At 41.5% G+C, this 25,933-nt stretch overlaps 1 protein-coding gene across 1 annotated transcript in view; it reads left to right on the top strand.

The window, feature by feature from the left end:
• Window positions 1–25,933, top strand: part of LOC144685734 (slit homolog 3 protein-like) — a 599,629-nt gene that overhangs the window by 411,245 nt on the left and 162,451 nt on the right. Inside the window, exons 12-14 of the mRNA XM_078550561.1 lie at window positions 1,262–1,333; window positions 3,878–4,021; window positions 6,820–6,983. Coding sequence (XP_078406687.1) covers window positions 1,262–1,333; window positions 3,878–4,021; window positions 6,820–6,983 — 380 coding nt within the window. The remainder of the gene's footprint in view (window positions 1–1,261; window positions 1,334–3,877; window positions 4,022–6,819; window positions 6,984–25,933) is intronic.

Genomic DNA, 25,933 nt, shown 5'->3' with positions numbered 1-25,933 from the left:
CAGTTTTCAGTAATGCTGAAACAAACACCATTACAGCAATAGAAACATAATAAAAAACTTTGCCTGTCACATGGTAACCCCAAAACTTAAACAATCATTAAATTCAGAACATTGTCCTCCTAATTTATCAATTATTTCTTCTAATTTTATTATTTTAGCTTTACTTTTATTAACTTTTTTTATCCATTCACAGGATGTGGACTTCGCTGGCTGGGCCAGCATTTATAACTGATTTATCCTTCTCTGACTACACTGTAGCTTTTTAAGTTTAAAAAGCAATTTTCTTACAATAGGTTTTCTGCTTCCTGAGCTACATTGACCCTCTGGAAGTGGAAAAATTGGCTTCTGATTGGCTAAATTTGAGTCCAGTTGAATATACGAACTCTGAAGATTGACATAGTTGTGACATTGACTTCATAAGTCAATGTTCAATGAGCTCTTACAATGCAAGCTAGGGAGGGCTGCTGCAATCTGTGCAGATTTTTTGCCTAGCATCTGTGGCTTGATCACACCAAGGCATGACATTGGGATTAAAGTAATTGTTGCCTTTCAGGGAACAGGGACTTGTTCTTTTACCCATGACACAGTAGAATTTGTTCAGGTGAAAAGTGAGTACTGAGCAATGAAAGCACTTCTCGGGGGAAGTCAGCCATAGTTCCTGCCCCGAGGTCCCAGGGAGGTATGATACCTGGGTGGGACACTGAGTTGAGTCAACAATCCTATAACCTGTCTGCTACAAAGATTGCAAATTTACAAAGTGGTAACATTGCCTGCCTCCACCCCTCTACCTCAACCCATCAGACAGTGAAACACACACTGTCACCTCCAGATCCAATTACTCCTCCATTGACCTCCTTGATGCTACATTCCCAAATTCCTTAAACCAGACAACTAAGACTGCTCATCCCACGCCCCCCCACCCTCCACTTTGGAATCCTCTCTGTCTCTGCTTCTCCATCTTCCTCTTCTCTTTTAAGACCCTCCTTAAAATCCACTTTTTGGCCTAATTTTTGGTCACTCCTCCTAGTCTTCCTAACTTAGCTTGGCTTCCGTTTTTCCTTTAGGTTTCTTGAGTAATTTTCTACCTTGGGAACTCTTTTTGTTAAGGCACTATATAAATGCAAGTGGTTTTATTAAAATATAAGTTGTTATTGCAAATGTGTTATCCATAATTTTGGTGGCTAGTCAGGAATGAATCAGTTCAGTTCTGAAGTGAAGTCTTGATGTCTAACAGAGATGTTTTCTTTCCTGTGCTTTTTAGTGTCCTCTATGGAAACAAGATCACTGAACTCCCCAAGGGTCTCTTCGATGGGCTGATATCGATTCAGCTGCTGTGAGTGGCAATCCATATTGGTTTCATTCATAAAATTAAAATGACCTACAGCAGTCACTGTAATGTCAGGGTTGCTGCAAATAGCTGCTTGTTCAAAATGATTAAATAAATCAGGTATGGTATGCTCCCTCTAAAGCACAACTGGCCAACTTGTGGCTCCACACCGGCCGTGAGTTTGGAACAACTGCTATTATTTGAATCCATCTGAAGATGTAAAAAGAAGGAAATTAAATGCATACTACACTGAAACTTCTTAAATAGCATAAAATAGAAATGTATTGTTGTTAATTAGTTTGATTGAAAAAAAGCAGAAGAACATAATTCTGGATTTCTTTCATCGCGCATGTCCTTTTAACTTAGGTTTTTTCTCACAAGTGCAAATAAATTGTAATTGAAAAAGAATTTAGGGTTTGAGATAGTTAGAAGTGGAAGAAAGTTTGACTTTTGACGGGGGCATCACCAGCGATGAAGAATTTCTCAAAATACTTTACCAAATTTATTTATGAAAAGTGGGAAAGGTGTACAGATACAGCTGGTGACAGAGACAGAAGAGCAGGTGAGACACTTGCTTATAAGGGAGGTAAAAAAGTGAGACTTAACTGGAGGCTCTGTCACACATATTTTGACTCACTAATACAAGGCAATGTCAACATAAAATTCTGAGTGCTGGTCACCCGTGCTCTCGGCTGGAAACCAATGAGTAGTGCAGGATACCAAGGAGACATAAAACTTTCCCATGTAAAGCTTTATTGGTATAGTGAATACTTTGCATTGCTGTGCTGTAAATTCTATGTTATTCAAAAAGCCATTCAGCACAACTGGTCAATGGTGGTGTTTATTCTCCATGTGAGCCTCCTCCCAAACTCTGTTAGGGTATTCTTCTATTCCTTTCTTATCTATGTATCTACCTTGCCTAAGCTTTCCCTTACCAAAAGAAACGATTGAAGCAGAGCCAAATCAGTGTTTATGCAATCAGTGTTTCAAATTGAGCATCAATAACTCACTAATCACTGACCAATTTTATTTAACCTGTAAAAGCAAATATTTCAAAAAAATGCAACCTGATGCATTCAGGAGAAGCAGCTGGAGAGTGAAGGGCAGGGCATGTGGTCTCCATTGAAAACTGAGATCCAGTATCTTAGATCCACCAATGATGCCAATGTGTACAGAACCTTCGACTTCTGTATCAAATAGAAAATTCTTCATTCATGTCATTAACTGTGGAGGAGCAATGTCATTTAAGTCACTTAAACTGTTGGTAGAATTTGCAGTTTTGCCAAAGTGATTGTCATCAGCTTTTTAATCTTTGCGGGAGGGAATGCAATGCAGCAAGGATGTTCTTAAAGAACCTCAATCAGGGAGACCTTGTGGCTCTGATTGTTAAAGACTTCATTAAATTTTAATTTGTGGTGTCTGGATGTACTGTGAATCCATTTAAATAGTTTGGAAGATGCGAGATTCAAAATAATCCAAGACTGCTCTATATTTGAGAGGAAGAGTTAATTGGATCAATTCTAATATTGTCCAACAAAGCCTAATTTTACACCTACTACTAGGATGAGAGAACTGACTGAGGAAATGACTTGAATTTCATTCATTAAGTTTATACTGATCTGCTGAGAGGCAATTCACCAAAATTTACTTGAATTTAAAAATTATCATTTTTTTGAGGCAGCCCCTGGGCCCCCTTAAAATGCACCTCCCATTTTGTGCTTTAAAAATATTAATTTTCACTTTCAACACAGGTCCGACATTGGTTCAGGTATAATAGCTTGACTTGCGCCAAGTCCCGTCTGCCTATCACCATTGTGCTCGCTGACCTGCATTGCCTCGTGGTCAAACTACTTTTTGATCTTAAAATCCTCATCCTTGTTTTCAAATCCCTCTGTGGCCTAGCCCCTCCCTATCTCTGTAATCTTGTCCAGCACCGCAACTCTTCAAGGTATCAGGCCTCCAGTGATCCCTTGTTCCTCCAATTCTGGCCTCTTATGCACCCCCAATTTTAATCGCTCCACCATTTTTGGCTGAACTTTCAGTTGCCCTAGCTCAGGAATACCTTCCTTATAACTCTCCCCCTCTCTCCCTCACTTTCCACCTTGAAGACATTCCCTAAAACCTACCCCTTTGTACAAACCTTTGGTCATCTGACCTAATATCTCCTTATTTGGCTAGGTGTCATACTTTGTTTATAATTCTCAAACTTTTTTTATTGTGAAGCGTCTTGAGGTGATCATTATGTTAAAGGATCTATATAAATATAATTTGTTGTTATATCTGTACTGATCCAGAATTTGCACAGCACAGGTTCAACACTGATGGTTCAATAATGGTACAGGTATAGCATCTGTACCGGTGACTGGCGAGTACAGGCCCAACTCTGGTGCATGTTAATCTTCGTACATGTCTTTGAAATGCACAGATCTGACAGTCATATAGTACAGCACTGATCTGGTATTGGTGCAGATTAATGTCCATGCAGGTGTGATTAACACCATACTGAAGTGAACAGAACTTAATTGGGTTATTTCGCTCCTCACTTTACAGACTCCTAAATGCCAACAAGATTAACTGCTTGCGTGTGAACACCTTCCAGGACTTGCATAACCTCAATCTCCTTTCACTGTATGACAACAAGCTCCAGACCATTGCTAAAGGACTGTTTACACCGCTACGCTCCATTCAAACACTGTATGTATTCTCTTCTATTGGTAACTCCACTGCTATTTTTTAGACTATGTTAAAGAAGGAGATCAATTGGGTGCATTTATGTGATGAGGAAGAATGTGGTTGTAGAAGGGACTCAGTGGAGGCCAAAAGTATTAATGTTGAGAACCAATATGGAACAATTAAGGTTTTACAAGGGAGAGACTGATGGGGTTATAAAGGAGAACCAGCCTGAGAATGGTGAGATGGGAGACAAATCGATCTATAGGATGCCCAATTGTTAAGTAATGGGGTGCCTAGATGGGGTATACCCAACAACAGAATATTCTAATTTTGCATTCGACTTGGTCATCGGACAGCTAAGGATAATCGGTGGCATGGTATGCTTTGTGTGCAAAGTCAAATTAAATTTTTCCTGTTGGAACTGATGATTCACTGTTTTAGCAGGCTGTAGATCTCCATTGTTTTATGGCAGGAAGCCAGGGCATACATCAGCACCAAGGTGTAGCACCACAGAGCCCTGGCATGTAGCTTTGCAGCTGCAAATCTTTCTCCTCTACTCGGTTCCCAGCCTCAGCCATGACTGTGTGGCGAGAGAGGTGCTGATTAGATGCCAATAGAGGAAAGGGGAGGAAATTTACCCTGACATGATCTCGCATATCTCTTAGCAGCTGGTTTGAGGTAGGCATTGGTGAGGTCTGAGGGAAGGTCAGGTACAGAAGGTGCATTTGAGGGGCAAGACACCTAAATGGGTGGAAAGGGAGAAAATATATGTGAAGCCAGCATTTAGTTGCCGATATCATGATTCTTCAGCCTGCTCGAGAAAACGGTGTTGCAATATAATTCAGCAGTCAAAGGGTAATGCATATCCCTGGATAAATTACCAGACAGCAATCCAATTGAAGGTTTCAGAGGAACCAAGGAAGTAAAGCTGGAATCATTTTTGTTGGTAACCTGAGCTCTGTGAGTGGTTCACTGGAAGTCACCATGTAGTACAGTACTGACTATTGTTTGAAACGCACATACTTATCAACTTTCTTAGCAGCTAAATCTTCTTACCAGTCCAGTATTACTTTTCAGTTGTAAGTTTGGGATGTGGAGATGTTAAAGGTTCTGAAAAAATTTCATTCTTAAGCTGTGGACATTAAGACATAATGAATTTGTATGACACAAGGTCGATATAGTGTGAACATCAGTCCAGCAAAATTCTATATTTTATGCATTAGAGGACCCTCAATTTGCTTATTATTTTGCCTGCCAACTGCAAACTAACTTTCTGGTAACAATCTCAGTGAATCATGTCACTGTGTGCAGTCCTGACTCTACCACAATGGCCTCACTTAACATTTAATGAAATCACCTACCTCCCAAAATTCCTATAGAAACAACAGTAGGCCATTCAGCCCCTCGAACCTGTTCATGCTATTAAATAATAGTTGATCTGTATCTTCACTCCATTTAACGATCTTGTTTCTGTAACTCTGAATATCCTTAAGCCTAACAAAAATCTATCAACCTCAGTTTTGACATTTTCAATTGACCAAACCGCAACAGCTTTTTGCAGGAGTGATCAGACTCATTCCTCATTGTCCTTGACTCTGTGTCTGCTCAGCTAGTCAACACACTCAATCTGGCTGAATGACAGGTGTGAATTAAGTTCACCGACGCTGTGATGGCATCACAGATGTGCAGCCTAACTCCTCCTTGTGCAGCTACACTGGCTTCACTGTGCCATTGGTAAACTCTAATGTACAGTGGACCTAGAGTTAGTCCTTTCAAATTCTTTATTTGCTTCTTTCCACTGACAAATCTGAAGCCAAACAATAGACTAACTTTTAATACACAGCATCATAACCTAAGAATCAGAATCTGCTCATGATTCTTATTCAAAATAATTATTCATTAATCATTAAACCTGTTCATTCAACAGTTTTATTTTTTATATACTAGCTTTATATTTCCCTTTAACCTCTATTGTACCTCATCTGAATGCTACATACACAAACGACACCCCTAGCCCTTTGACAAATACAAAATTCAATTTTTTTTCCAACTGATAACAGCTCCTTGACAGGATCTTATATTATTCACTGTGCCTCTGCTGATGTTAGCCCAGTTCCCGAACACACTGTCAAGCTCAGTAAGCCTTCCCAGGCAGCATCCTGACTGACAGGTACTGATTGTATTCTACTGATGTTCAGCCAACTTCCTCATACTGCGAAAAACTTGAAATAAAAAAAGGAAGAAATAACGATATAGGTGGGATGGGGAGGTGCCCAATGTTAAAAGGAGGTTGTGGATGGAGGCACATACCCCCCCATCCTGCTCGAGGCCTAAGCACGGTCACTTTATATGCTCCCCCGGCCCCGAACTCCTCCCACCAGCCTGAAAATTAAAGCTGGATTTGATCCTACAACCTTCAGGTCTATTGTGTATTAAGTGGTTGAATAGCACTGTATTTAATTGGCCACTTAATGGTCTTAATTGGGCCAAGGGCGGGTGGGCCAGACTAGTTGCAGAGAGGTCGGAACAGTTGAGAGCCCAGTGGAAAGGCCATCTGAAAAGTTTTACGCCCACTACCACCAGCCACTCCCCTCCCCTTTGCCTACAAACCTAAAACATAAAATTCTGCCTCTACTTTTGATTTGCAATAGTAAGTACCCCTGTAAAATGACAGACTTGACTTGCGGCCTGGTAATGATTGAAAACTAATATGTAAAGCTTTGAGACATTTTACTTTTTTGATTTTAAAATTATTTGTCTCTCTCTCTCTCCATCTCTCAATCTCTCTCTCTCCAAACATGTCATCTGTTTAAACTCAGCCACTTGGCCCAGAATCCTTTTGTGTGTGACTGCCATCTGAGATGGCTGGCCGACTATCTCCACAACAACCCGATTGAAACCAGCGGTGCCCGCTGCACGAACCCACGCCGCCTGGCCAACAAACGCATCAATCAGATCAAGGCAAAGAAGTTTCGTTGCTCAGGTAAACCCCAATTCGTGAAATTAGCTGCATAACCAAATTAGCTTGATTCAATGGGGCCCAGTTCTTCAGAGATCAAATCTGCTCGGTGGGTCAGAGGTCAGTGTGAAATGTGGGTCTGCCCCATCGCACAGACCGGTCAGAAACAGGGCTAAGTGAAACTTACCTTTCAGTAATGATCCTCGGCAAACTCACCTTTCCCATGGTGTATTTTTTGTTTTCACTGAGAGTGCCTATTTGTATGTTTGATATACATATTTATTGAAAAAAAGCAAAAGAGAATTACTGAAGCTGTCAGATTAAGTTTTACTGTCTGGGACAGCAGTAATTAGGAAACAGGACCATTTTTGCAAATTAAATCCAGAGAATGTTATTATGTTAGAGAAAGGAAGGCAGATGGGCAGACACTGATGAATGAGGTTAACTGTTTTATTGTAACAGACAAATCTTAAAATGGCATCGCTGCTTTGTCACTTTTACGATCAGGACCCTTTTGCTAAATAAATGCGTATCAAAGAATGATGATTAAAATAAAACCGTTTGTTGATTCACTGTTCATTTTGATCACTTTTAGCAATTTTGTTGATCAAGTAGTGAACAGTAATGGTATCTCTGAGTATACTTACTGGCAAATGAAATTTGGTGAAGCAAAAGTCAAACAGCAGCAGGCAAATAAATATCATTGTTCCTTACATAAATGTAAGAGAATCTGCTACGTAACAATTAAATGTCTTGAAACCCTCAAAGTAATGCTGTTAGTTAGGATGAATGTACCTGATAAGTTCACCCATTAAAGAAACAATTCTTGGGAGTGTTACACCAGTCTCCCCTTGCTTATTGTCAACAAAAAGACTGACTTTTATATAGCTCCTTTCACAACCCCATGAAAAGCAAAAGTGCTTTAGAGCCAATGAAATACTTTTGAAGCATAGTCACTGTTGCAATGTAGAAAATGCAGCAAGTGAGATTCATTGAGAAAACCTTGATATCAGGCAACAATTGTACCCCAAGTTTTCTTGAAGTCCAAACTAAGTCAAAGGCAGCAGATAACTCAATGGCAGCTTATCCAATTGCACAATGCTGCCAATTAAAGAGGGTTCAGAAGCACAGAAACTGCCTGACAGGTTTTCCTGGTGTGATATTTATATCTGTGAAAGAAATCAGCTGTGATACACAGAATGATATAGTCTTCTCCCTTGGTGGGCTGGCCAGCGCAGATACTTAATAAGCAATCTATTTCTTCAAGGCTAGACAACTCCCTTTGAACTGACATTAACACACCAGTCAGGAGACACATTTCCTGCAATGCAGGAACAGACCATCCTTCTGCAAAGTAAAAATAGGCATTTCAAATTTTTCACAGCGCTGCTAAGTGAGAATTTTTTAATGATTGAGAACAAGACAGATTGCCAATCCTATAACCAACTCAATACAAAGTAGGAGGTTGTTGTGTGACAGAGTTGGTTTCCCGCAATCTCCACTAAGTTGTTGGTTCATTCATAAAATTGTTCACTCATTAAGTTTGTGTAAAAATTTACAAATTTAGTTGACTGAAACCCTGGGCTAGATTTCCACAGAAAAGGTGGCCCATTTACAAGTTTAATAAAAGATTTTTTTTTGAAGTGCCTCCTTGACATGATGAGTCACTAAACAGACCAGGTGAATTAATATGTCTACATGGTTGCTTGGCAGCATTTTATAGTGTCACTATGATATTTGCAACAGTGTTTAGTTCCAGAACTAGCATATAAATGGCCTGGGAAAATCTCTGCAGGTAATGCAGACTAGATTTGGAAATCATAATTTAAGACTGCTACAGCTCCTACAACGATTTGCAAATTTGCGGTAACTAGGACTTTGCGTATTTTATTTCTTTTTTTGCATAAAATAACCAATTTTTTCCTGTAAACCACTAACTGAAAGGGATTTAAACTAGTCAATATCCATTGTTTCCAGTTTGTCTGCAAATCAATCGGGAACAGCATTTATAGCAAGCAGGTTTATTTTGCAGTAAACAACGTATGCAGCAGTATAAAATAATTATTTTTACAAAGTCTATTTAAAAAGAGTCTCTATGAGCTGCAACAAACAGAACTCGTGCGTGATCAAATGTAACCCTATAAAATCACCATTCATTTTTCTAGCAAAATGCATTGAGTGCAGGTAGTGATGAAAGTGATCTGTCTGAGGGTGGATACTCTGTTCATTTCTCCATGCCTCACGATCTTGAGCTTTCCTCTTCAGTTGCTCATAGGATTCTCCCATTTTCAATTTCAAGTTGTCTGACATCATCATTCTCTTTCTCCCTCTTGGTCTACATCCTTTTAATCTTCCTTCAGTCACCTCTTTCAGGTTCCCATGCCTTAGAATCTGGCCAACCCAACCTTGCTGTCTTTTCCTGATGATGTTCACTAACAACCTCTCCTCCTCCACCATACTGAGAACTCCTTCATTGCTCTTGTGTTCTCTCCAACTGACCCACTCCATCCTTTTCCAGAACCATATTTCACAACTTTCTAGTCTTTGGATCTCCACTTTTCTCAAGGTCCACATTCTAGCCTCTTACATCAAGACGCTCCAAATCACAGCCTTGATAATTCTTTTCTTAAGATCTCCTTATTCTTCTACTGAGGGAATTATTTATGTTTGGAGAATGAATTATTTGCCATTGTTGTTCTAGCCGATTTCTTTATTGTAGTAACTAACTTCTGACTAGATGCATCCCAGGTTCTTAAATTGAGTATAGAATACAGTAGTTATGTGATATAAATTATGTGCATAGCAACAATCCCAACCATTTATTACCCAGTCATATCCATTATGTCTAGAAATAGTGGTGTCATTATATGCAGCAGTTTTTGTTTGGCTGACTAGTTTGAATGGTTTGAACGTCACTTAGTCTAAAACCATAACAGAGTCAAATTTCATCAGGAATTCAATTCTGGCTGTGAACTTTCTGGATTGTTCCAGTAGCCCTTTAACCTATAGCTCATCAAATTATAGGTCCTTTATAGAAATATTGATGGTTTGATTTATAGTTTTCTATTAGAAGCATATGATCATTTAGAACCAAACTTTGTATTGCCTAGCAAGTGTTGGAAGAGGCCAGCTCCACCCAGCTAAAAATAATAGATACAAAGGATCACTGGACTTTCAACTGCCTGCACTTACAGTCTACTGCATTTGCAGTTATTCCATGTCTCTGAAAGATTAGGTACAAATATGCTTCAAACCATTTATAATGCCTGCTGCCTGGTTGGAAATGACCAAGCCATTATCTGTAATGAGATTCTGCTTGTATGACTCTCTCAGTTTCATTTTGTCGTGAAGGTGGGAAAATTATTTGAGTCTGATATCCTGGAAGTCATCTTTCAAATACACATTGATTAACTGCTCTATAGTCAGAAGTTGCCAGAGTCTTGGGATAAACATGGCAAGATTTCTCTAATTTAATTCAGTTCATTTAGTTTCATTATGGGTATAAGCTGCTGCCTAAATTTATGTTTTTAAAAAAAAGAAACTCAAAGGAGTTTTGTTATGTTGGTTTGAGAGAAACAGATCTAAAGTAATGTTGAAATTTAAGAAATGCATTGGAGTTTTTTCTTGATCAGACAATTTATTCTTGCTTCTGTATAATCTTGCTTTTTAATAATGACAAATTGGATTTTAGCCTGAGCCAAATGGTTTTTGTACATTCAGAGCATTCACACACCGTGTAGACTGTATTATTTCCAAAAGCATTCTCTTAAAAGTGAAAGAGTTCACTGTTCATCTTGAATGTTTTGTGCATGAAATCAGTTTTAGCTCAGAAGGTGTGCAGCCAGAATGTTAAGCTGCTTTTTGTGGTGGGCATGAGTAAAAACATTGGTAATTATCCTCAATTGTGGCAATAGCAATCACTAAAATTAGTTTCCACAGTACTTGCCTATAAAGCACGGGAGTCGTTCCCCATTGAACAGGTTATACATTGGCCCTGATCTTCCGGTGTTCGGATTGTCAGAGACTGGATGTTTGACCCAAGATGCACATTGGGACCCTGTGGAAGTCCCAACATGCTGCCCTCTGTGGGAATTGCCCAGGAAGTTTGAATTTCTGATGGGCAATTCCCCTGTTTCCTGGGCCTTCCACGAATGCCTCCGATTCTGAGCCAGAGTCGGAGACTTCTGACAGTTCCAACGTTCTTACCTGAATAGTTACCCAGGAAATGTTAGACAGAAAAATCCTAGTCCAACACTTGGGGTAACTACACAACTTGATTCCCCCCCACCCTCAGTCCCTCACACTGACTGCCCCCCACCCCAACTACCCCCCTTCCCCCAACCCCGGCCCCTCTAACACCCCGATCCGACCCGACTACCCTTCTGATCAGGCCTGACTAGTCCCCAGCCTGACTATCCCTCCAACCTGACCTGACCTAACTACCCCAACTCATCTGCCGCTCTACCCACCTGCCGCTCTACCCACCTGCCACCTTACCCAACTACCACCCTGCCCAACTACCACCTGACCCACTTACCTTACCCATACCACTCACTTACCTCCCTCACCAACCCACCCTACCCATTCACTAACATTCACACTGGACATTTAAACTTAACAAATGGTAGCTAGCACCCTAAAAAGGGGGCGTGTTCTATCTTCCCCCCAGTGCTAGAGTGCTGTAATGGAGTTCTCCGATGGACGCTGCACTCCGCATTTCTGGAGAACCTGGGCTCAGAATGCCCAGCAAGAAATGTGGAGCAGTGCCGAGACTTAAAGTTCAAGCGGAGCAGCAATCCGATGATGAATTCCCCCAACGGAAGAACTGGGCCAGTGTTTTTTAACAGAGGTGGATATTGTTGATATGACAGTTGCACCCACTTGACATTCAATGGCATAACCATCTCTAAGTCCCCCATCATCAGCACCCTGGGGGTTACAATTGACCAAACACTGAACTGGGCCAGCCATATAAATACTGTGGTTACAAGAACAGGTCAGAGACTGGGAATTCTGCACAGAGTAACCCACCTCCTGACTCCCCAAAGCCTATACACCATCAACAAAGCACAAGTCAGGAGTGTGATGACATACTGGAGAACAATCAAGAGCAGGAATCATGCAGAATATTTCCCATTCTCTTGCCCAGAAATGTTTGATATCACCGAATGACATTGTTGAAGTGAATAGAGAGTACGAGCCCCCTCTGATCTTTCAGGTTCAGTAGCATGCACAGTGAATTTACTTACTGAGCTGTTGTGAAGCTGGTTTGTGCAGAGGCACATTCTTAGTCTATTTTACAGGATTCCAGTGTCTTTAAATCCCTCCAAGGCCCATCCTTCCAACCTCTGAAACATCCTCCAGTTTTACAGTGCCTCCCTGGGCATACTGTTCCTTTGGTTTTAGCTTCAGTGCATTCACTGCTTTCTTGGCTTCACCTTTGGTACTGTGTTCAGCCAAATAGAGCCTTTCTAGAATCTCCCAGTTTTAACTCCTTTGCCTCTCCACCTCCCTCTTCTCCTTTAACACTGTTTTTAAAACTCACCTGATTGACCGAGCTGTTTTTCATCCATCTTGGCCTCTCTACCTTTGGATGGTGTCCACTTCTCCATGTCTCTGAAAACCTTTAAGCCATTTATTTTACATTAAAGGCACTATATAAATTTAGTTTGTTAATCTTCTTATAGATGGAAAATTAACCACCATAACCTTGTATTAAATGAGAGCTGACTAACTATTATGCTCCTTCATCGAGCTCTTCTATCCTACTAAAACAAATCCAGGATGATACAATTCCTTTGCACAGTGCCTTGTTCCAGAGGTCATGCACAAAGCAGAAGTATAAAGAAACTGAGAAGCAATTCCTGGATTGACACATCATACCTTTAAATGATGTCATGAGGCACAGAGTACAAAGCGAGGATGTTTTGAAATTATTATAAATCATTTGTTGGGCCTCAGCTGGAATATTGTGTCCAATTCTGAGCACCACACTTTTGGAAGGACATCAAGACCTTAGAGAGATTGCAGAGGTGATTTATTAGACTGATAGCATGGATGAGGGATTTCAGTTATCTGGAGACACCAGTGAAGCTGGGATTGTTCTCCTCAGTGGAATGAATTGCAAAGCCATGGTGACTAAAACTGAACCATGTGGAGTTTATTATTAAATACTTAACTTTGGCCCAATTTGGGTACTCCACAGCTGTCCTTTTATACATTAAAAAATGCAAGTATAGGGTAATATGTTTTCAGACAGGCACCATTTTCCCTGTCACTTCCGAAAAGCATAGTAAATAGCTGATGTTAGGTGGCCCATGGCAACAGGTTTTACGGGATTTTTATTTGTACAATATGTTTTGGTTATAACAGCCGGAATGAATATTGGTGAAACCTGTCCACTGAGAGCAGTTGAACTGAAATGTAAGTCAAGGCTAAAATTTGAATTCAGGCCCATCTGAAGGGAAGTCCAGAACTCTAATTGTAATTCAAGTGGGCCTCTTTGAATGAGTCCAGAATTTTACAACTCATGCTGTCAAACCTGGGACTGGAGTGGCCCCTCCAAATGAAAGTTTAGCACTCTACAATTTAAGCTGGCCAAAGCTCAAGAGCCCAGGTAGGACTCCACCATTACGAGAGCCCAAGACTTAGAAGTAAGCTCCAGCGTAAACTCCACCATGACAAGAACTGAAGACTAGGAAGGACGTTGAATCCCTCTGGAGAGAACCCTGTGTTTCCTCACTACTGTGCCACCTTAAATGGGGAATTAAATTTTATCTGCATCAGTGTCCGAATCCAAATTCCTCTGAAATATTGGCCTTTTTATCTTTTATTGATATTAACAGTTTGCCAAATGTCTTCCGTGCGTGCAAGAACTTCTAGGTAGTAGTCTTAACTACAGACAATGATAGAAATGCAAACAGATGGGCAGGGCATGGTGGTTTAGTTTGGAATTTGTGATAAAATTGTTTCCAATGGCGACTGTCCAACCACTGATCACATGATCATCCCAGCTGTTTTGTAGCATTAATTTTCAACATTTGCCTAATTAAACAGTCCCCAAAGCATTGCTCCTGAACAGATTGTACTCCCACGTTTTGTGTTTTAAAAACAACAATCCATTTATAAATCTCCAAGGGTATCTTGGCACAATCCAATTGCACTGTTGTTCCTCTTTCAGTAATATGGCAAGTTTGGGTTATATCAAACACAATATCACTTGCAGTATAGCAACAATGAATGCATGATCATGCTGGAGTGTTAAGATGCTGTTTATTGTTAATGAACGCATAACTAATTGAGTTATTGTAGTCTGTCTGAGTTTGGATTTTTGGAATCAGCATATTGAGTTAACTCTCTTTAATACTATCTTTCACCAAAACCTTACAAGAAGCCCTTTATGTGGTTACATTATTAATGAGATATGCATGAACAATTAGCACTTTATTTCGATCTAATATAAAACTGTTGATGTTACAGCAAGGAATATGTTATGACAAGAAAAATTGGAATTTATATAGCACCTTCTATGTAATAAAACATCCCAAGACACTTCACAGGAGCATTATAGAACAAAATATGACAGCCACATAAAAAATATATTAGGGCAGATGGCTAAAAGCTTGGTCAAAGAGGTAGGTTTTAAGGAGCATCTTAAAAGATAAAAGAGAGGTAAAGAGATAAAGGTTTATAGAGGAAACTCCATGGCTACATGGCCTTGGCACCTGAAAGCACAGCCACCAATGCTGGAGCAATTAAAATCAGAAAGAGGCTAAAAATAGAAGAGTGAGGATATCTCAGAGGATTGTGAGGTTACGAACCTATGAACAGGTTGGGGGTGGTTATAGAGATAGGGAGGGGTGACATGGAGGCATTTGAAAGCAAAGGTGACAACTTTAAATTTGAGGTGTTGCTTAACTGGAAGCCAATATAGGTCAGCAACTAAAGAGGCAATGGGTAAACAGGACTTGGCACAAGTTAGGACAGGGGCAGTGAGGTATTGGATGACCTCAAGTTTAAAAGGATAGAACATGGGAGACCAGCTTGGAGTGTATTTGAACAGTCAAGCCTGGCATTAACAACTCATAATCAAGGGTTTCAAAAGCAGATGAGGTGAAACAGGAGTGGAGGTAGGCCATGTTCCTGAGGTAGAAATAGATGATCATTGTGACGGCAAGGATACATGGTCAGAAACAAATTGCAGGGCCAAAATATTTCAAGACTGTGAAAAGTCTGGTTCAGCCTCGGGCAGTTGCCAGGGAGAGGAAGTGGCTAGGTTTGAGGCAGGGATTGAAGACTGTGGCCCAGATCTTGCAGCCAGTGGCAGAGCGGGTGTACCTGCCACTAACTGCGATTTACTCTACCCACTTACCATTTTACACTGGAGCCTTTGCACCTTCAAGTCCTGGCTTCAATTTTAATCCAGCGACGAGCAGTCAGGAGGCCAAGTGATGAGTGTAATTCCAGTGAAGCAATGCCCCCTTTTCCATCAAGAACTGAAAACCCACCCCTTAAGGTCTGTCTCCAGTTCATTGGCCGATGCTGTTTTAAATGGAGCTGTCAACTTCGACAGTGCATAGCTTCACCCTGACAATGTTAATCCCCTCACCCCCAATAACATTCACCACCCTTGCACCCCCCAACAATTTTCACGCCCCTCTCCTCCTGACGATGTTCACCCCCACTCACCCCGACAGTGTTCACTCCCCCCACTTCCCTCATCCCCAACAATGTTCACCTCCCCCGTCAACCGAGAATATTCACCCCCTCCACCACCTAAGAACGTACCCCATTTCACCCCCTGACATTGTTCACCCCCCTCACCAATTGCGAACATTCACCCCCCTCACCCCCCGATAATGCTCACCTGCCCTCAACCCCTGACAATGTTCACCCCCTCACCTCCTGACAGTTCACCCCCTCACTCCCGATAGTGTTCACCACCCCCTCACATCCCTCTCATCCCGACAATGTTCACCTCCTTCACCAACTGAGAACATTCCGCCCCTCCACAAATCTGAATGGTCTCATCTGCTACCACAATGGGTGTGGATCAATCACTGCTCTTCACCTTCTTAATTGTCCCTGTTCTTTCTAATCTATTCAGCTCTTAACTTACTGCTTCTAACTGTGTATAACGCATTGGCTTAGCCTTGTAAATGACAGTTGTACAGTGTCCTTTACATTGTCCTTTATCTTGACTTTGGCCTTGTGATGCCTAATTTTATCATTGGACCCTCCTTGCTCAAAAACCACTTTATGCTCTCTTAGCACTTCCTCAATGTCAGGTGTATTCTTCCTGATCCCTACTGTAAACAACTCAGTCCAATTTAACATTATCTCCTTAATCTAATTTCTTCCCATCAGGGAAACTTTGTTCCCTCCTTCCAATACCAAAGGCAAGTAACAGGGTGTGTCAACATATTTCAACCTAACATGAACTTGACCTCACACTGGAATATTGCTATTGGAATAGTTAGTCAGATCCACACCAGTTTTATGTAAGGGAATGTGACTTGGGGACTTCTTGTACTCTCCTTCTGATATAACGGACACAGCTGCAGCTGTACCAACAATAAAAGTAAATTGTGAATCTCTATTATTTCTACTATGGGCACTGGAATTTTACTTTCAGTGCTATTATTCTCAACTTCCATGTGCTATTTTTATTGCTCTCTTACTGAGTGCAGCTCTTGATCTCCCTGCTCAATAACATTAACTTCTGTTTCCACATCTATCAAATGCGCATTCAAGGATTTCCGGACCCCTGAACTACCTTTAGATGTGCGATGATCCCAATCTAGTGCAGCGTGTGACCTGGAGCTTCACCACGATCTGGGGCTTACTGTTTCCTCTACTCTTGCATGTCATCTGGATATGACTTTACCAAAGGCGTAGTAGCACTTTGACTGGAAATGGAGGGCATTTAAATGGTTGATGGCTACCATGGCAATGGTAGCAACTAAATTTCTGAATCTGGGGGCCGGATTTTCACTCCCAAGTCGGGTATGCAGAATTGGGAAATGCGACTCGGGAGAAACTTGCCCGAATGGTTGGATTTTTTTTGTGGCAGGGGAAGGGGTACTAACTGGAGTCCTGAACTCAGCCCCGCCGCCTGTAGAAACAGTGTGGAGGCAGCCACAGAGGCTGCCGAATGCTAGGGTGGGCTAGTTAAAAGGCCCACTTTGGTATTCTGGAACTCATCCTACTTATAACAAAAAGAGTAAAACAAAACTCAGCCCTCACTGCTCACACCCCATCACCCCCCACACAATCCCCATGCCCCTTCCGCACCAACTTATGCCACCTCATGCCTCACCCACCCCCCATGGCCCCTCATACCCTACATGCCAACATTTTCCACCTAACCAACCCCCCCTCATACCCTTCATGCCACCTTTTCCCCTCTACACACCACCTGTGACCCCTCATACCCTCCCTGCCAACCTATTCCCTTCTAGTCGCCCCTCATACCCTCCATGCCAACCTGTGCCCCTCTACCCATGTTCATGGCCTTTTATAGCTTCATGCCAACTTAGTGCCAACTCATACCAACCTATGCCCATCTAGCCACTCCCTATGATCCTTCAAATCCTCTATGCCAACTTATACCCCTCTACCCATTCCATGGCCCTTTACAGCCCCTATGCTAGCTTAGTGCCAACTCATGCCAACCTTTTCCACCCACCGCCTTTTGCCTTATATCCTCTAAGGCAACTCATCCAGTATCACCATGGGCAGACCTCAGGAGCCATGCTGAGATGAAATAAAATAAAGTTCTAAGTATCTATTACAGATTTCACTAAATTTAAAAAAAACACCCTCATTGATAAAAGCTCATTCAAGGCAGTTAAATCTCTTTGCGTACTTAATCCCTTACAAAACAAACATTACTTTGGAGAAGTTGATCCCCTATGAAAACGAACATTCCCTTCAAGTACTTCATTCCTTATAAAAACAAATATTTGTATTCATAGCCTCACAGCAGGTAATTTCTTTATGATCATTTGGAGCTTCCAATAAAATATGAATTCACAGCCCTGCCCTCTACCACTGTGATAATGATAGGTCATGGAAATAGTCAAGCAGAAATAATACCACAATGATAGCACAGGCTTGTGACAACAACATCTATTGGAATTGCAAGCACTGATCTTTTTTTGCAACTGCAGGCTTGCTTTTTAAAAAAAATTTAAAGTGCAGGATAGTTAAATGACTTGACAGCTTGACAGTTACAAAGACCTTATCTACTATTTACATACATTCATGTATAACTTTAACAATCTCAGAAGGGTACCTGACCTTTCCAAAAGGGGTACCTTACCTCTCCAAATAACTCCGACAAATTTAAACCTTTCCCTCAAATGTCTAAAGTGCACAAGTCATGTTTTGGAAACCTGGGTGACCAAAATTGCTTCAATTTGAAGGCAGCTGCATTTTTAGACTGTGGATGCGTGAAATACCTGCCTTCCCCATTTCCACCCCACCCCACCACGCCCGCCCCCTGGCGAAAATTGTGGGTGCCTGGTTCGGGGGCAGACTTCCAGATTCTGAGCTCTGGCATTATTTTGGCTGAGGCGCAGGGCCCATCTGACTTTAAAAAAATTCAAACCTGAACTTGTGAATTTGGCTGTTGTGGCCTGCATCCGGTGGACCTCCCTTGCCGACTCAGGTAAAGAACTCCCTTGCAATTTGCAATTATCTCTTTCTACCACTTCCATGACTGTGGCCTCCTTCCATGTCAGCTTATTGGCTTTGCTCAAAAGCTTGGCCTGAATTTTATTGTTCCTTAGGCTTCCTACAAATTTCTCTATGGTCAATTTCTAAGTTTGTGCCATACCCACAGTGACGAGAGAGTTTTCTTAATTTGAGAATGTAATCTGCAACAGTCTCACTTGGCAACTGCTTCCTTTCTTAGAATGCAATCTCATTCTTAGTCGTGCCATAGTATGAGCCTAGAATCTCATTAATTTCAGAATAGTCCATTGTACTGGGAGCTGACAGATCAGACACCAACTCATCTGGCCCCATCATATTGAGGAAACCATTTACTTTATCTTCATCGCCTATTTTATTTGCTTTCAGTCAAATGTGTAACCTTTGTTTGTAATTATACCAGTCTGCTTTGTTAGGGTTGAATTCCCCCATTGTCCCCTAATATGCTTCAGTGCAATTTTCCAATTGCACACTGTACTGACTCACCTGAATATGATGTGCACATGCAGCAATCTTTCAAACAGCTCAAACTTTCTTAAAATCAATTGCAGGGGTTCCAAAAATGTTTCACAATGTTCTTCACTAATTTCTCAAATTAAATGTAAAAGGAAACTCCATCCCAGGCTGATTGCCATCTTCCTATTGTTCATTATACTGAGTAACATGAACACAAAGCTCAACTACAAGCAGCCATTATTGAACATTGTATCTATGCCTCCCAACAGAAGAGCAACAGAATGGGCTCTACGCTACAGGGTTTGAATGAGTTAAAGTCAGGCCCTTAGTCACCTGACTGGATGATCCTCGACTGTGCTTTTATTCTGCTTTTATATTCTCATGACCAAAGTGAATATCTTCACAATTCCCTACATTATACTCCATCTGCTATTCTGTTGCCTATTCATTTAACCTGTCTATATTTCTTTGCAGTCTCCCTGTGTCCTCCCCAAGCTTACCTTTCCACCTGATTGGATGATCCTCGACTGTGCTTTTCTAAATGCGTTGTTAAGACTTCTGTTATTAAGGAAGTTAATTACTTGCTGAACCTGCAAACTAAATTTTTGTGACTCATGCACTAGAACACCTAAATCCCTCTGCACCTCGGAATTCTGCACTTAGGAAAGCATTGTATGATTAAACCAAGTCAACATGGTTGTACTAAATGGAAAAGTCTTGTTTGACAAATTTATTAGAGTATTTTGAGGATATAACTAGTAGGGTAGATAAAGGGGAACCAGTAGATGTGGTATACATGGATTTCCAAAAAGCACATGATAAAGTGCTGCACAAAAAGTTAATAGATAAAATAAGGGTTCATGGAGTTGAGAGTAATATATCAGCATGGATAGAGGATTGGTTAACAGGAAGCAGAGAGTGGGCATAAACATGGCTTTTCAAGTTGACGGGCAGTGAATAGTGGAGTGCAGCAAAGATCAGTGCTGTGGCCTCAGCTATTTACAATCTACATTAATGACTTAGATGAAAAGTCAGAGAGTAATGTATCTAACTTTGCTGATGATACCAAGCTAGGTGGAAAGGTAAACTGTGGGGAGGACACAGGGAGACTGCAAAGAAATATAGACAGGTTAAATGAATAGGCAACAGGATAGCAGATGGAGTATAATGTAGGGAAGTGTGAAGATATTCACTTTGGTCATAAGAATATAAAAGCAGAATAATATTCTTTTAAAGTTGTGAAGCTTGTAAGTGTTGACATTCAAAAAGACCTAAGTGTGCTCATACAAGGAATGCAGAAAGTTAGCATACAGATGCAGCAAGCAATTCGGAAGGCAAGTAGCATGTTGGCCTTTACTGCAAGAGAATTGGTGTGCAAGAATAAAGAAGTCTTTCTAGAATTGTACAAGGTATTGGCGACCACATCTGGAGTACTGTGCGTAGTTTTGGCCTCCACCTTTAAGAAAGAATATACTTGCATTAGAGACACTACATCAAAGATTCACTAAATTAGTCCATGGGATGAGTGGGTTGTCTTATGATGAGAGGCTGAGTGAACTGGGCTTATATTCTCTGGAGTTTAGAAGAATGAGACGACCTCATTGAAACCTAAAAAATTCTGAAGGCGTTTGATAGGATGGAAACTGAGAGATTGTTTCCGCTGGTTGGGGAATCTAAACCATGGGGGCACAATATCAGGATAAGGGTCTAATCATTTAGGACTGAGATAAGGAGAAATTACTTCAATAAAATGGCAGTGAATCTTTGGAATTCTCCACCCCAGAGGGTTGTGGATGCTCCATCGTTGACTATATTTAAGGCTGCGATTGACAAATTTTGGTGTCTCAAGGAATTAAAGGATACGGGGAGCAGGGGGACAATGGAGTGGAAACGCAAGATCAACCGTGATTGTATTGAATGGTGTAGCAAGCTTGATGGGCTGTGTGGTCTACTCATTCTCCTATTACTTGCATTCTTGTGACCATCAGTCATGTGGCTTTATTTCCCTCTTCCATATTTATATAACTAATAAACAGAAGTGTTCAAAGATAATAAAAAGGGTCTGTATTATGCTTGAATGCCCTGTGTTTCTCTACAGGGTTGCTCTCAACAGCGTCCAAGAGATTAATTTATAATTTCTCGAGATTCTAGGACAATCCTGGAGGGTTGGCAACCCAACCCTGAAGGGAGGACAGTTGGCAGGCCTGGAGAAGGATCTCTAAGCTGTGATGCTTTCAGACTCATGAAATAAACCCAATAACGGAGTGCGATCAGTGTAAGATGCTACATGCCTGCATCACCACCATCAGAGGTGAACATCAGAGGTTTGCTACCTACTGCTTAGTATTCTTAACACATCACCTGTGACATGAAAGCTTCAATAAATAAAGCCTGAGCTTATGACTTCTCTCTATCAAATCCAATAAATCTCAACTGTCTTGCACAAATTAGTTGGCACTTGACTCTGGGCAAGAGCAGGTGGTCTTCCTAATTTCAAGATTACAGGAGGACATGACACTGTTGCTAAACTACATCCTTAATGTTTTGTCATTGTTGAGCTTTCATGAGATCTGTAGCAGCTTGTAGTTTGTCAGTGTCTTGTTAAGGGTAGGCGTTGCTTCTCTATGCTGTTGTAGCGCAAGGTAACATCCGAAACAAGCACTGATCAGGAGAGGGTGTACATGATCAACGACTGACACAGGTGAGGTGGGGGTTCTTGGAAATGGGGGTGGTGATCAGATGTAAAATATTGTTTGTTGTAATTATGGCAGGACAGCTTCGGGCTCTATAAGTTGTACTGTCAGTTAAATTCCATTGTAGGCTGTTGGGAACCTAGTGAGTCCTAATTTAGGATCTTCAGAGCCTATGCAATGAAGAGAGAAAGGGAATGGACAAATTGCTAAGGGTGAATGTTGTTCTTGGTCACTTAGGTGAAATACAGCTGACCAAGCTTTGGCTCGCTTGTTCTAACGTTTCCTCCTTTGGCTCTGTTGATTATTTTGCCTGATTATCGTCCTGTGAAACGTCTTGGAATGTTTTAGCACATTAAAGGTACAATATAAATGCAAGTTGATGTTTTTTCCTGTATCTCATTTCTTCAACCAGCTTTGTGTAAAGTGGCCACATCTTGCATTTGCAAACTTATGACGATCTATAAAATGGTTCTCTTCATTCGTAAGGGCTGGGTTAGTGGGGGTTGGTGGGTTGAGGTTGTGCCGGGTGAGGATGCTTTATAGTACTCGGCGATGAAAGACTTAACTAATTACTTCGCAAATCAACAGAGCAGGATTGATTTATTTAAGCAGACATGAAATATCCAGACACAAAACTGTGTCTGCAGCCCAGGCTCCTCTGTGCTTTGGAATTAATAATGATAGTTTTCACAGCCTTTTCTATCTACTAACTGGTTATGAATTTCATCACTGAACCAGGCAATCTGTAATTGCTACCTGGGTTTATTATGACAGTGGAGTCCTCCTGCCTGGTGTTGCTAGTTAACAGCTTGTTCTAATTGGATGATTTGGCACTATAATATTTTTGTTTTTGCATGGATAAATCATTGACTGCCAGCCGAGCTTCCAGATTGTGCTCACCAGCCTCCTTCGTTCTCTCTTGCCTTTCTGCTCTCCTTGGCGTTGCCTAACACTGGCTCTGATTCTAAGCGAGGTGTTCTGTTGTGCTTGATCTAACCATGTGGTTCCAAGCTATGAGTAAAACATGGTTTCGTCAAGCACCATGGTACGCCTTGTGTCTTTCTGCAGCATGTCAAGCCCCTCCTACCTCACTCCAACAAGCTGGGGATGCTAATGATGTTTTCTGAGGCAAGGGTAAAAATGAAATGGTCTGAAATGTGACTCAAAGCTACTGGATGCTGGTGCCACCCAAGTAGATCAAAGAATGCTCAATATCTCCAACCACTCTGCAACATAACAACAGTTGCTATGGTTTAATTGTAAGCACAACTTGGTATTAATAGGGAAGCGGGGGGAGGGTTAAAGAGCTCACAACCCAAATAATGCTGTATACGTTGTGTATAAATAAGTCTTATAAAAATATGAAAAGACAGTTTTTCTCTTCATTTTCTCCTCATGCAGGCTAACTGCATCCATTTGTTCTGATGCAATTCCAATACAGCAGTGAGGGCTGTGGACCCATTTCTATGATAGTCACCACTGCCACTCAAGGTTGGACTGAAGGAAGCAGAATTTTGGATAGGCAAGTTGGGAGACATTAGTGTTTCATGCAAGCAGAAGAATGTATGAAAAGAATGAGGAGAAAGAGCAGCTGAACAATCAAGCCTGACCCTTCCAGATGGTACAACCTCATGTACCATCAATGGGCCCCTCCTTTGCCCAGTCATGTAATCACCTGGGAGAGGTCGATTTGCAGGGGGAAGAATGTTTTGCTAATTTCCTTTCCATGCCCCTAAAGTAATCAAACAAGGTGGCCTTGGTAACTCATAAGATTTTCCCCATTTTCAGCTATTCAACCTAGCTTTTTATAACTCAAAATGTTCTCCCATCTCTCGGCTACTTGCCCAGTTTTCTATTGAAGGGCTGCAGGAAATCCATAACCACTGTATAACTCCAGGTGGCGATGAATCCCCATGAACAGAAATACTTCCCGGGTAGAAATAACTCTCCAGATAGAAGCCTTTTGACTCTTTGCTTGGGTATTTGATAATCATTGAATTTTAATTTGTTTAATTTTAATCCTGCCAGTACTGTATCCAATTCTGGTCACCGTACTTTAGGAAGGATGTCAAGGTATTGGAGAGAGTGCAGCGGAGTTTTGAATGCTACCAGGGAGAAAGGAGTTGAGAGACTGGAGAAACTAGGTTGTTCTCCTTAGAGCAGAATAGGTTAAGGGGCAATTTATTGGAGGTGTTCGAAATTATGACAGGTTTTGATGGAATAATGTGCAGAAATGACTTCTAATGGTAAAAGGGTTGGTAACCAAAGGGCACAGATTTAAAGTAATTGGCAAAAGAACCAGAGGGATGTGAGGATAATTTCTCTTACTCATTGTTATGATCTGGAATGCGCTGCCTGAAAGGGAGGTGGAAAGCAGACTCAACTGTAAATTTCAAAAGGGAATTGGATAAATACTTCAAGGGGAGAAAATTGCAGGGCTGTGGAAAAAGAGCAGGAGAGTACGACAAATTAGATAGCTCGTTCAAAGAGCTGGCATAGGCACTGTGGGTGGAATAGATTCCCTCTGTACAGTATGATTTTATGAAATCATCATTTTAAAAACCTCAGAGGTACATTCTCTAACAGCTCTTTTCTCTCACGAAAATAACCCTAACTACTGAAGTCTATTTTGGCTGCTAAGAGCCTGAAGACTGGGTATGATTTTTGGCTGCCCTCCTGTGTACCTCCTCCAGGGCCTCATCATGTGTGGCAACCAAAACTGGACATAATTATTTTCGTCTTTCCTCTTAAGCATTAATCATTCACAGGAATACCTGCAACGGTTTCACACGCTGCTTCCCCTGCCCGAGGAACACTCTCTCAGTTGCTGCTACTACCTGAAAATCTGTCTTTCTTTATACGAGACATTCAAACACCATCAACCACTGCATGCAGAATATTGGGGGTGGGGTGGGGGGCTTGGTGTGTGGATGCACTTTAGCTCTAAAAAGGTTTCTTGCTAGTTCCTGCGCTAAATTAGATCTGCTCATACGTGTTCTAGATTAGAGGTGATTGTGTGTGCTGGATTGTATGCCCTTGTATTGAATTGATTTTACCTGTACCAAATGTCAGTATGTTCTTTGTGCCCTTGATCAGAATTGCTTATAGCTGTCCAGGTGAGAGCTGAAACAAAAACGAAAATACTCAGCAGGTCTGACAGCATCTGCGGAGAGGAATACAGTTAACGTTTCGAGTCCGTATGACTCTTCATCAGAACTAAGAAATATAGAAATGAGGTGGAATATAAGCTGGTTGAAGGTGGGGTGGGACAGGTAGAGCTGGATAGAGGGCCAGTGATAGGTGGAGGGAAAGAAGAGATTGCCAAAGATGTCATAGACAAAAGGACAAAGGGGTGTTGACGGTGGTGATATTAGCTGAGGAATGTGCTAATGATGACATTGAGAGCTGGTTGTTCCTGCACTAGACCAGAGGTGCTTGTACCTTTGCTGGATCACAGTTGGTTCTTTGTGCACGACTTCTTAAACTGCTCTAAACCGTGAGTATTTTGTGGGCTTCCTGCCCAGACTGATGAGATGAAACCCTCCTCTAATTACTGGCTCTTATCTGTTTGGGCAGTCTCAATCCAGCTAATAATAGGCTAGGGCCTAGTTTGGCACTAATTGACAATTAAATGTCAAATAGCAGGCCACAGATGGCTGGTGTGGGGACTGGTAGAAATATCACCTTGCTGTTCTTCTGAGGTTGGGACTGAGGGGCAGAGCAGAGGGAGCTTTGTTCTTCATTTAGCTGTCGGCCTGGTCTGGTTTGATGCTGATTCGGAGCAGCTGAAATCTGCCAGCACTAACATTCCTCATCCTAAGAGCATAACAAATAATGTGCTGAATATTTGCCATGGGAGGCAGGCAGGAAACAGTAGCTGGGTTTGATTTTGAGTCGCTTCGGGGTTGGCCGGGGGTGGGGAGGTGGAGCTGGTTAAAGTTAAGATTTTGACCTTAAATAGCATAGATATGGGTTTTCTGCCCAAATGAGGATGGTAGGAAGGCTCTTGATGCTGGAGAGCCCATCTCCATGGAGGCTTTTGGCTGTAGCCTTACTCAGACAGGAAGGGCCTGTAAGCTGCCAGGAGCTCTGGAGTGGTACCCCAGCCTG

Source organism: Cetorhinus maximus, chromosome 10 (genome assembly GCF_964194155.1).
Source record: "Cetorhinus maximus chromosome 10, sCetMax3.hap1.1, whole genome shotgun sequence".
NCBI lineage: Eukaryota > Metazoa > Chordata > Chondrichthyes > Lamniformes > Cetorhinidae > Cetorhinus > Cetorhinus maximus.
Note: the sequence above shows the minus strand (reverse complement) of the source record. Positions and strands in the feature narration are given on the sequence as shown.